Source organism: Phytophthora sojae (assembly GCF_000149755.1).
Source record: "Phytophthora sojae unplaced genomic scaffold PHYSOscaffold_2, whole genome shotgun sequence".
Lineage (NCBI taxonomy): Eukaryota > Oomycota > Peronosporomycetes > Peronosporales > Peronosporaceae > Phytophthora > Phytophthora sojae.
This window is the reverse complement of record NW_009258116.1, coordinates 2,096,660-2,107,546: the sequence shown is the minus strand read 5'-3', so window position 1 is coordinate 2,107,546 and position 10,887 is coordinate 2,096,660. Positions and strand designations below refer to the sequence as shown.

The window sequence follows — 10,887 nt, the reverse complement described above, 5'->3', positions numbered from 1 at the left end:
CAATCCAGAACCCCGAGTACACTTCGCAAGTAGGTAGGAAACAGTCACAGTACACACTTAGGCGCTAACCGCACAACACAAAGACTAATATGAAGAAGTACCTTGTCTCGTTGTTGGAAATTCTGAACTGAACTGCCTATCTACCGGCGGCTCGTCTGCCGGCCAACCAACCAGTATGCTGCACGCCTTTACCTCATGACGTCATCTGCTGTCTCCGTGCGGTGTCATCGTCCTTGCTACGGGCCTCCCCGTTCTGGATCTCCGTAAATACGCCATCGGGTTTCGTAATCAGGTGCCGGCCTTCTATACGGGCCACCGAGCTAGGGTGTCCCATAATTCAAGTGGCTCACTCTCGGGTCACCTTCGGGTAACCTCCGGGTCCATCGCCTCACAATCCTTCAACCCGCATTACGACATCCGCCCTCTCTTCGCGTGAGGCTATCGACCAGGTGGCTGCCACGCGTAGAGCTCCTGCACCATGTCTGCTTCTCCACCCACGCCGTCGCCTTCGTCGTCGGCCGCCGGCGTCCCTCTGCTGAGTGCTGCCCCGTCGTCGACCTACAGCCACGGAGATTGCACCGCCTGTCACTCCCTTGGTCGATCTATACCGGCCGCGGCTCCATACTCCGGTTCGCAGCCATCTCTATCGGAACGCGCGCGCATTATCCAGGCTGCTCAAGTCACCGCGGCCCTCGATCACGAGGTGCCGGATCTCCGGGGCCGTCTTGACGTCACCCAGGATCTTCTTGAAGCATCTGGTCGCCACACTGCAAGTCTTCATCGAGTCATCCATGATCGCGATCTGGAGGTTCAACGCGTGCGCAACGAAGCCGACGGTCGTCTCCGAGATCTCCAGCAGGCCCTGAACACCGAAGTAGAACGCCGTCAGCAAGCCGAAGCTGCTGAACAACAAGTACGCGCAGATCTCGCACGGGTCGCCGCTCGCTCAGCTGATGCCGATGAAGTCACTCCGTCCGCTGCAGCATCGCCCTCTAATGTCGTCCCCAGTCAGTTGGAGATCGCCATCGGAGATCTGGATGATCTACGAGCCGAGCTGGCAGATATCAAGGCTACCTGTACCCCTCCTCCCACTGCATCGGTGACCCCAGGTGGCCGACTGTTGGCAGCCAGCGAAGCTGCCACTGATGATGATCGGACGACGAGAAGCGGCGGTGGCGTCGAAGAAGGCGCAAGACGGTGGTAAGTCGTCCCAGTGCTGAGGTCGTTGATGTTGCATCACCAACGCCTTGATCTCCACAGCGACAGCGTTATCGGATCTCGCACAGCGGTATAAGGTGGCTGGGAAGCGACTGGAGGAGTTGGAGAGAAGATCACTCGGCTGACTCAGCATAACACCGTTCTACGGCGTGAGAACGTCGACTTAAAGAACTGTTTGGAGCATCGTCAGGCTGATCTCGCAACAGCTCAGGATCGGGCAGTGGCTGCAGGTCATGATCGCGCGTGCTAATGTGGCGGGTTGACTCTTGTGCTGACCTGTGCGTATATTGTTTTGTAGAACGAGAGCGAGCGGAGGCCTCCCTCGCTCGCGACGACTTGCAGGCGGAGCTGGATGCGAGTCGACAGTCGCTGCTGAAGGAGCAGGCTTCTTCTGCTGATCTCCGCAGCAAACTAGCGGAGCGTGAGGAACACCTTGGAGCGTTGCGCAACTTGATCAATCTGGTACCTGCGCCGACTCCGCAACCTGAGGTGGAACGATGCGTGGCGTCGGCTCTTCCAGTTCGTCTCTTGCCACACTGGCGTCAACGGCCACGAGCCTTGTCTCCTCTGATCCTCCAGCGCGAACATCTTCGCAGCGACTCCCGTCTGGCTCGGCAAAGCGAAGTGGAGATCTCTCTTCTGATCCAACGTCACAGTCGAAGCGTGCAAAGCGCGCCGTTGCGACTACCGAGGGAGCGCCAGCTGAGTTGTCTTCCTCTACGGCGATGGGTACGTAGCTCCTCCTCATTGTCAGACAAGCGACTTTCATAGATCTCCGTCTGACAGCCCGTGGATCTTTGTATCAGCCCGAAGCCCATTCACGCACGCAATTCCACCTGAGTCCAGCGAAGCTGCGCGCCCTGTCGATGTCACGCCGTGGCTGTGGAAGGTTGTTGCAGGTCACCGCCTTGACCAGCTTACAGCCAAAGACCTCGCTTCGAAGTTCTTACCACGCGACTGGCAGCTACCCGCCGGGGTGTGCAACCCTAAGAAGGGGAAGCTGGCAGTTCCTGCTGACTATCGGCCCTGGCCACAAGCCTCGGTCGAAGCTTTATACAAAGCGAGTCCCTGGAAGATCTTCCTGGATTACATGCCCGACCCAGTCTCGTTCGACATTGGAGATCCCCGCTTTCAACCTCTTCCGGCCATCATCCGCGATGTGCCGACTCGGAACGATAATCGTGGCGCGCTTGGATTCTGGGAGATCACCCACTCCATCGAGATTTCCATTTCCAAGGCCAGCGCTGAGTCTTGGGAGGTGAAGTTCACTTCGGATCGTAAGAATCGGAGATCCCACTTTGTGAAGATGCCGCTGCCTGTGTTCGATGAGGTGGCCCGCCTGTGCAAGGCTCATGTGTGCGACTTGGACATTCTTCTGGAGCCATTCTTCCTGCCGCCGATCGCAACGTGCCCGTGGTTCCCTAAGGGAGCTTCTGGTGCCTCTGGAGATCTGTTACACGTCTTACGAACGACTGACGAGGCGGAGCCGTGGCGCCTGTTCTACTGTTCTACTGGAACGCTCGTGCCAAACACCCATCGATGAACGAAGCCATCCACACGCGCCTTCGAGGCAAGTTCAAGGCGACCTCGTCAATCGCCTAGCCTGAGTCAGCTGAACAGACTTAGGAGGACCCCCGGAAATCTCCAGCGTCCGACATTTCTTCCTTCACCAATGTACGTAGCTAGTGGGTAGTCTCCTCGAGCATGCATCTTCTTTATTGACATCGTAATACACCGGCTTCGACTCCATTTCATATCACTCCCGCCCCACAACTTAATTGTACACAGTCAATGGCATGACTGGGAGATCTCCCCAACTGGAGATGTGAAGGCATGTCGTAGGTCGCCGTGCATTCTGGGAAGTGATTTGTGGTGATCAAGGCCATAGCACAAAATCCAGGCGTAGGACTGCACTTAGTCCGACGGCCACCGACCACGCCTTCACGCCCTCGGTGTCTCCTGCACTGCGGCTCCGGGCTGGATCTCCAAGTCGGCGATGACAGCGATCCGGCCAAAATCGACGGAACGCGAAGGTAGTCACCGACACGAACGGTGCCGGTTTTCACCATCGCACAGGCCCAGCGCGTCGTGGCGAGCGCGTTTCAGCAGCCGTCGGACGCGCGTTCGCACCCCAGGTGCCTCAAGCACTGCGACACCGGGCTGGATCTCCAAGTCGCCCCCGAATACTCGTTCGTCGTAATTCTAATGTCCGACCAGATCATCACAACTAACCTCGTTTCTCCATTAAATCGCGTGATCTTCTCTCCATTTCTTCTTCCACTCAATCAAATGTAAATGTGCAACAAATACCATCCGCCATTACGGATAGCGTCCACCACGCTACCCCCCAACACCGCCTCACTCTTCGGCGATGTCGGCCTCTCCACGCGATTGCATCACATGGAACCTCTGCCGGCTCCGTCGCTTCTGCTGGAAGTCGAACAGCGGACTACCACAGTTCAGGTGTTCTTCCTTGACCCAATTAATCTCTGCGTGGCCCTTCACACGCACCAAATATTCCTTGAGCCGTCGACCGTAGCGGGTGCGTCTCTCCGTCTTGACATCCAAGATCTCTTCAACTTCATACTCGTTGTCACCGCGCGTTTGTGCCTCCTAGCTATCGTCGGGGAGAAGTTCGTCGTCAAAGTCAAATCGTTCGCTTTCATCACCAGTGAGATGTTCGGCGGGTCGTTCGGGGAACTGTTGGACCACCTTCAGCTTCGAGATGTGTACGATAGGGAACAGTCGGTAGCCAGTCCCGCTGATTTCCAGCTTGGCAGCGTAGTCGCTCACCATGGTGGCGACTCTGAAAGGCCCATGCCACATGTGAGCGAGCTTCCGAGCGTATCCGACCTTGACTCGGTCGAGGTACAGCCACACCTGCGATCCCTCCTTAATGGGTGACTCCGGTACGTTCTCATTGTGGGCTTCCGCGCGACTCTCACGAGCTTCGGCGAGAAGACGACGAGTCTCTGTCTGAGCACGTTGGTATTGGCGTTGGATCTTGAACCTCCATTTCTGTGGGTCGAGATCTCGGCTTCCAGTCCCTCCAACAGCCAACGATGCCTCAATAGTCGTTTTAGGGTCCCACCCGTGCAGCAAAAAGAATGGCGTGTCTTTGCGTACTCGGTCGTGCGATGTGTTCAACGCAAACACCAACCGCTCCGCATATTCATCCCAGTTCTGTTGGTTCTCGTCTTCAACGTACATCCGCAGAGATCTGGAAATAGTCTGGACCATCCGCTCCGCTGTGTCGTTTGCTTGAGGTCTATACGCGAGCGTAGATCGCTGACGCTGGCCCAGCAGCGCATTAAACGACCGGAAAAAGTCGGACATGAAGCTCGGTTCCTGGTCGTGCCTGATTACTTCGCTGGCTCCGTACCGCCGAAACACGCATTCCTCGTATGCCTCAGCCACTGTTGGTGCGGTCCTGTCCGCGCTTGCCTTTGCCACAACGAAGCCGGTGAAGAGATCCACGAAGACTAGGAGCTCTGTGTTGCCCTTGAACGACTTCGGGAGGGTGGGGATATGATCCATAGCCACGGCCTGGAAAGGGTAATTAGCGGCGATATTGCCCGGCGATCGCCCCCGCAAGGTGGGTTTTCCTTTTCCCGTCTCGCAGTCGACGCACTCCCCGACATACTTCTGCACACTTCGGAACATACCTCGCCAGTAGAAATGCCTCCGAAGCTTTTGGAATGTTCGGCGGACTCCCTGATGACCTCCCTCCACACTTGTGTGGAAATGATGCAGGAGAAATTCGTGGAGTGTACTCGGCATTACCAGCTTCACCATAGATCCACGGTCCTCGACATCACCACCGCGCCCCTCGACTGGACAGTACATCATGAGGCCATGCTCGTCGACCTCGAAACTGTCAGCATGTCTTGGCTTGACGGCTCGAGATCTGAGAGAGATCACCGTGCAGAAAACACTTCAGTGACCAGATCCACACCTCCTCGTCTTGAGCACGGCAAATACGTTCCAATCGCAGCCGCTTGACGACGTCTTCCTGCAACACGGCTGGTGCGACAGTACGAGATCGGCTTTGCGTGACAGCGCCTACCTTCGGATGGGCGTCACGTTCTTCGCGCGTCTTGAGGAGCTCGCCCAGTCGATTTAAGGTCTCGAGAGTCGGTGTGACTCTCGACAACTACCCCGACACCACGCTGCAGCGCCTGTCCCGCCAGCATATCCGCGGGTTGGTTCCAATCGCGTTTTACGTGGATGAGTTTGCATTGCGGCCAAGACCGCAAAATCACTCTGGCCTTTTCACGCAAGAGCTGGAGTCCCGATGACTTGCACTCCATCTCTCCACGCAGTTGGCGGACGCAGTTGGCGGATGACTAAATTGGAGTCGCCACACTCAATGAGGCGGTCGATCTGGAGATCGGCAATCAAACGAAGTCCGAGAAGGAGGCCATGGTACTCGGCCTCGTTCACAGTGAGGTCCGGTAAATAGCCAGATTCAGCCTTGACAACCTTCCATCCAGGAGCATCCCATACCACAGCGCTGAAAGCTCCACCAACTCGTTTCGGCTTGGCCGATCCGTCAAAGCTGACGACGCAAACGTTTTCTCCGGGCGTAAAAGTCGGCATCGGGATAGCCAATGCTCTCGTCGACTTCTTCTGCGGAGAGATCTCCTCCAACGCTGCATCCATCTCTGCGCGCGGAGTGATACTGGCGGCAACCAAACCTAGTAGCTCATCTTCGCCTTTCGTTAAACGTTCGATCTCTAGCGAATGGGGGGAGAGCAGCGCCGCCCACTGAGCTAGCCGTCCCTTCAAGCCTTTCGCGCGGAAGAGCCATGCGAGAGTCGTGTGTCTGGTGAGCACTCGGATGTGTCGACCACTCAGCATGGTGAAGCAGCTATCGAGGATTCTTAGCAGAGCCAGTACTTCCTTCTCCACAATGTCGTACCCGATCTCGTGAGACCGCAGTGTCCTACTCGTAAATTTGACGGGTACGTACACTCCATCACGACACTGAACGAGAGAGGCAGAGATCGCTCACTTGCTTGCGTACACAATCACAACAGGATCCAACTCTGGGGTAAAATGGTAGAGCATGGGTGCGTTGATCATCTTGAACTTCAGGGTATCGAAGACTCGTAGCGCGTGGCCCCATTTCACAGTCGCCTCGTGATTTCCGCTGACGTTTGTGGCTCGACCCTTGATGAAATCGGAATCTCCGAACTCATACAACACTGTGGCATATACTGCGAAATCTTCGATGAAGCGATTGTAGTAGTTGAGACTGCCGAGGAATGACTGGAGAGCCTTAAGCGTTTTGGGAAACTTCAACGCCTCCAGACTTGCCAAATCTTTCGGGTTGGTGAACAGGCCTTCACCGGAGATCTGGTGCCCCAGATAGTCGACTTTGCTCATACCCCAACCGCTCTTCTCCGCGCTAATAGACGGATTCCAGCGGTCAAAACCTCTAGGAGCTTCTTGACATGCTCACACAGTTCGTCCCACGAGCTTGCTCCAACTAAGATGTCGTCGGTGTAAGAGCGACGCCCCAGCACCGATGGCAGCGATCGATCTTCAGGAACACCTTCCTCGAAAATGTTGACGAGATCCGCGCGATCTTGACCCGGCGAGATCCGCGCGATCTTGACCCGGCGAGATCCGCAGCACGCCATATAATGCATTGTCGATCAGCCGCTGATAGATTTGGGGGGCATTCTTCAGACCAAACGGCATTCGCAGCCACTCGAACAGGCCGAACGGCGTAATGAACGCAGAGATCTCTCGGGCTCGATCGGTCATACTCACCACCCAGAACCCACTCGCCATGTCGAGAGAACAGAACCACAGCAAACTGTCGAGATCTTCGAGGAGGTCGTCAATCAACGGCATGGGGTAGATCATCAGTCGTGACAGAGCATTGACCAGACGGTAGTCGATACAGAGTCGGACGTCCACGCCGTACTTCTTGACGACGATAACGATCGGAGACGCCCAAGGAGAAGTGGAGATCCGAATAATCTTCGCCCCCAGTAGCCCCTTGTCGAGTTGGAACACCTTTTCACGGAACTGAGGCGGGATCCGGCGACAACGCTGAGCCACCGGTCGTGTACCACCAACGTCGATGTCACAGATCGCCCCCGTCGCCGCAGGGGGTAAAGCATTCCCTTTGCCGATGAGAAGGTGACGCCGCTCCCAAATGATATCACGCAGACGATCAATCTTCTCTGCTGTGTTCTCAGTTGGATCCCCGACCTTGAGATCTTCCCCTTTAAATTCTGCCGTCAGGGAGATCTCTGGTAACACCGCCATCTCCTTTTCGATGTCTTCCGCAGTGAGATCGGCCCCTTCATGAACATTCTTCGCTTCATCCATGTCGGTTGCATCTCCGCCTTGGCTTGGTTCGGCCTGGGTCACTGGGAGCATTCCGCTCACCGGCTCCTCTTCTTTCTCGTCGTCGGTCTGCCAGTCAAAGCTACCCCAGCTACCAGTAGACTCAGCGCTTTCGGACGCACAACTACAGCTGTCGCTCCAGTCGCTTTCAACGATGACCGACAACGTGCGATGAACCATTTCCTCGGTGGCCGCGGCGTGTATTTTGGATTGTGGCATGAGGTCAGGGGTGTATTCTGGGAACTCCTTGCGGAGCTCAGCCTCAGCCACATTTGCCGGAGTCGACGCCAAGCCTACCGGTGTTTCGCCACTGTTCGTAAAGGATAGGCCGCTCTCTTCGCCTGCGTGAGTTTCCGTACGCGGTAGACTGGAGTCATCGCTGTCCATACCAGAGATCACCTGACCGGGATCGGTAGAGATCACGTCCTCCTCGGTTTCGGTCACCCTAGTCGGATCAGTCGAACTTTTCATCAGCTGCATTTGAGGATGTGTGTCGTCCAGTGTGAGTCGTGTGCATTCTTCTGACGTTGCTGCTGCTTCAACGGTCTTCACTTGTCGAGGCCGTGCTAAAATCGCAGTCGGAGTCCGGTAGCTAGGACGCTCGACCAGCGGTCCAGACTCTTCAACTTCCGCTACGTTTGCATCTCCAGTGTCCACAGCTGCTTCGAACGCAAGTGTTTGCCACTCCCGATAGCGGTTTGAATCCTTCCTAGCGAATCCAGGTCGACGCGGGATCTGCCCAACGGGTAACCAGATTGCCAAACACACCAAACGATCCAGTACCAGGCGGCTCGTGCTGATGTTGGTGATCCGGAGGTATGACTTGTTACTGAATCCACCATTCACCACCGTGATCACCCATTTTTCCCCTCTCGTTACCCACAGTTCAAACCGCTTGTTGTGGGACTTGAGTGAGATCTCTGTCCATTGGCCAGGACCGACTTCATGGAATCCCGTTGCGTAGACCGCGTCAGCCTTGCTGCTATACAGCGGCTTACGGTCGGTCATCTGGATGCGAACTTCGTCCGGCAGACAGAGCGTTCCGTCAGCCAGGTCCAACCTCACCCCCGCAGGAACCATAAAATCCATGCCGAGAATGACGTCTTGTCCTGAGAGATCTCCAACCCACACACGGAACTTGTACACCAACTCTCCAGACAGAGTGAGCTTGACTTCTGCTCGGCCTTCTGTGCGGTACACAGCATCCCCCACACCAACACAATCAATTGTCTGTGTTGTATCAATTTCACAACCCACCTTACGTGCAAAGGTAGAGTCGATTATCGACACTTCGGCTCCAGTATCAAAGAGTAGGACGGCACGGACATTGTTGACCGCACCGGTCGCCTTCGACTGCTTGAACCACTTGGAGGGAGTGTAATACTTCCAGTAACCTCGGCGTTCACCCGGCGACAGTCGAAGGGCCATCACACAAGGGCGACGCGAATAGTCATCTTCATCCGAGGTAAGAGATCTGGCTGTATTCACCGCATTACAGGAAGTTGGGTCTTCCAACGCTCGCGCCTTCCTCTGGACATATGCATAAATGCAGAACTTCGATCGCTCGTCACGTACCAGGCTGTTCAGGCCTGGCGAGCGGTCTAGTTTAACGCCTTCTCGACGCTCTCGGGCAGCAGTCCGGCATGGCCAGTCGGGTTGTACCATTGGCGAACAGCATCGAAGAAGTCGCCGATTTTACACTGACCTACTTCGTGAACGTCTCCACAGCACTTGCAGACGTAGAAGCACTTGTCGGTAGGATGGCCCATGCGTCCACACTTCTGGCACGTGAGCCTCTTCCAGCACCCGAGATCTGTATGCTTGCGAGATCCGCAGTGTGAGCATCGAGTGCCGTACTTCGGGCGCCCCAGTTGGTCTTGGCGCGCCCCTGGCTGTTCACCATCTCCTGGTGTAGGCGTCCTAGCTGCCGAAAACACGTGCGCTCTTTCGTCTTCAGATTCGCTATCGGAACTGCTTCATTCGCCCTCGAACTCGTTGAGATCTCCGTGATCTCCGCGGCGTCCGCGACCGGTAGTCACAACCCGCACCGCCCTCGAGGAGGCTGCAGGGGCGGGAGCCTTTTGGCGGTATTTCGAACCTTGGGTCTCAATCTTGCGACGTTGGTGGCGGCGTCGCATGGCCAACAGGACGCCTTCGAGAGCTTCTGAGTCAGGCAGCCTCAACACTACCAGAGATCCGGTGAGATCGCCATCTTGGACTGTATCGATGTAGTGGTCGACGTGTTCACGTCGTTGTTCCTTGGTGCCATCATGGATCTTCAAGTTTGCACGTATCCCGGCCAGATTCAGCCGGTATAAGTAATCCAGTGGGTCTTCCTGACTCCCGCGCCGCATGTGGTAGTACTTGCGCGCGAGGGAGATCCCTTTACCGCAAAAGTGGATCTGGAACTGTTCACCCAGGTTAGTCCACGACGCGCGAGCGGTGCGGCTCAGCTGGTAATACCAATTGCGCGCAGGGCCTATCATCAAATCGGCAAATGTCAAGCACATCTCGTCTGGCTGCATCTGATCCCGTCCGAAGGCCGTTCTAACCTTGTTCAACCAGGCTCGGGCGGCTTCTTCGTCATGTTCCTTGCCGCTGAAGTCCTTCAGTTCGGACACAGCCGATGCTCGCAACCTAGTCGCCGTGGACACAGCTGCGACACGGCCTCCGGTTCTGCCACCTCCATCATAGCCGAGGTCATCGGATAGGTCATGGAGATCTTCTTGGTATTCCGGTTGTGTCTGGGATCGGTACCCGATACGTGGCCGAGCGGGAGACGCAGTGACTGGTTGCATCTCAACGTCTTCAGGCTCGTCTCGCTCGTTCGCAAACTGGCAAAGAAGGTCTTCAGCCACACCGCCGGGGCGATCGGGCTCTGTTGCAACCTCTTGAGCCTCCTGGATCCTCTCACGTGGTCCTCTCGCTGGGCGAGTCTGCGCAATATTTGACACTTGCGCAGACTTCCCGCGTCCTACATCGTTTGCAGCGATCGCCGCTGGGATCCCTTGCGCACGTCGTTCTCGGCGGGACACACGTGGGGCCGGTGGAGGCTTCTTGGTTGAGGTAGTGCTCCTCATGAGAGCGTCACCGTCATCTTCAAACTTGAAGGAGATCCGTGAATCGTCCAACCGAGGAGGTGTGAGGTCTCCGGTCGGCAACGGCGCGGATGAGTCATCTGCACTCGGGACGAGCTTCTGCAACACTGCGTACACCCGCGCGAGCGTAAGGACGGTGGTTTCCAGATCGTACTCGCGTACATCGGTGGAGATCAGCTGTTCATGTACCTTGAAACCAGCATCTTCG

At 56.3% G+C, this 10,887-nt stretch overlaps 3 protein-coding genes across 3 annotated transcripts; 1 reads left to right on the top strand and 2 right to left on the bottom strand.

Annotated features, from left to right (window-relative positions):
- Positions 1-478: 478 nt before the first annotated feature.
- PHYSODRAFT_324596 (hypothetical protein) lies at positions 479-2,820 on the top strand (the record flags this gene model as incomplete). The annotated part of the gene is made up of 6 exons (XM_009520371.1): positions 479-1,200; positions 1,409-1,476; positions 1,517-1,737; positions 1,815-1,947; positions 2,025-2,654; positions 2,699-2,820. 6 exons carry the CDS (start codon positions 479-481, stop codon positions 2,818-2,820), a joined length of 1,896 nt encoding a protein of 631 aa, XP_009518666.1.
- A 4,209-nt stretch (positions 2,821-7,029) lies between these two features.
- On the bottom strand, positions 7,030-8,769 carry PHYSODRAFT_423367 (hypothetical protein; the record flags this gene model as incomplete). Its single annotated transcript, XM_009520370.1, has 2 exons — positions 7,030-7,650; positions 7,981-8,769. Coding segments are annotated over 2 exons (1,410 nt in total), but the record flags the coding sequence as incomplete, so codon positions are not given.
- Positions 8,770-9,182: 413 nt separating this feature from the next.
- PHYSODRAFT_480706 (hypothetical protein) lies at positions 9,183-10,379 on the bottom strand (the record flags this gene model as incomplete). The annotated part of the gene is made up of 2 exons (XM_009520369.1): positions 9,183-9,552; positions 9,574-10,379. The coding sequence occupies 2 exons, from the start codon at positions 10,377-10,379 to the stop codon at positions 9,183-9,185; spliced, it is 1,176 nt and encodes a 391-aa protein (XP_009518664.1).
- Positions 10,380-10,887: the final 508 nt, after the last annotated feature.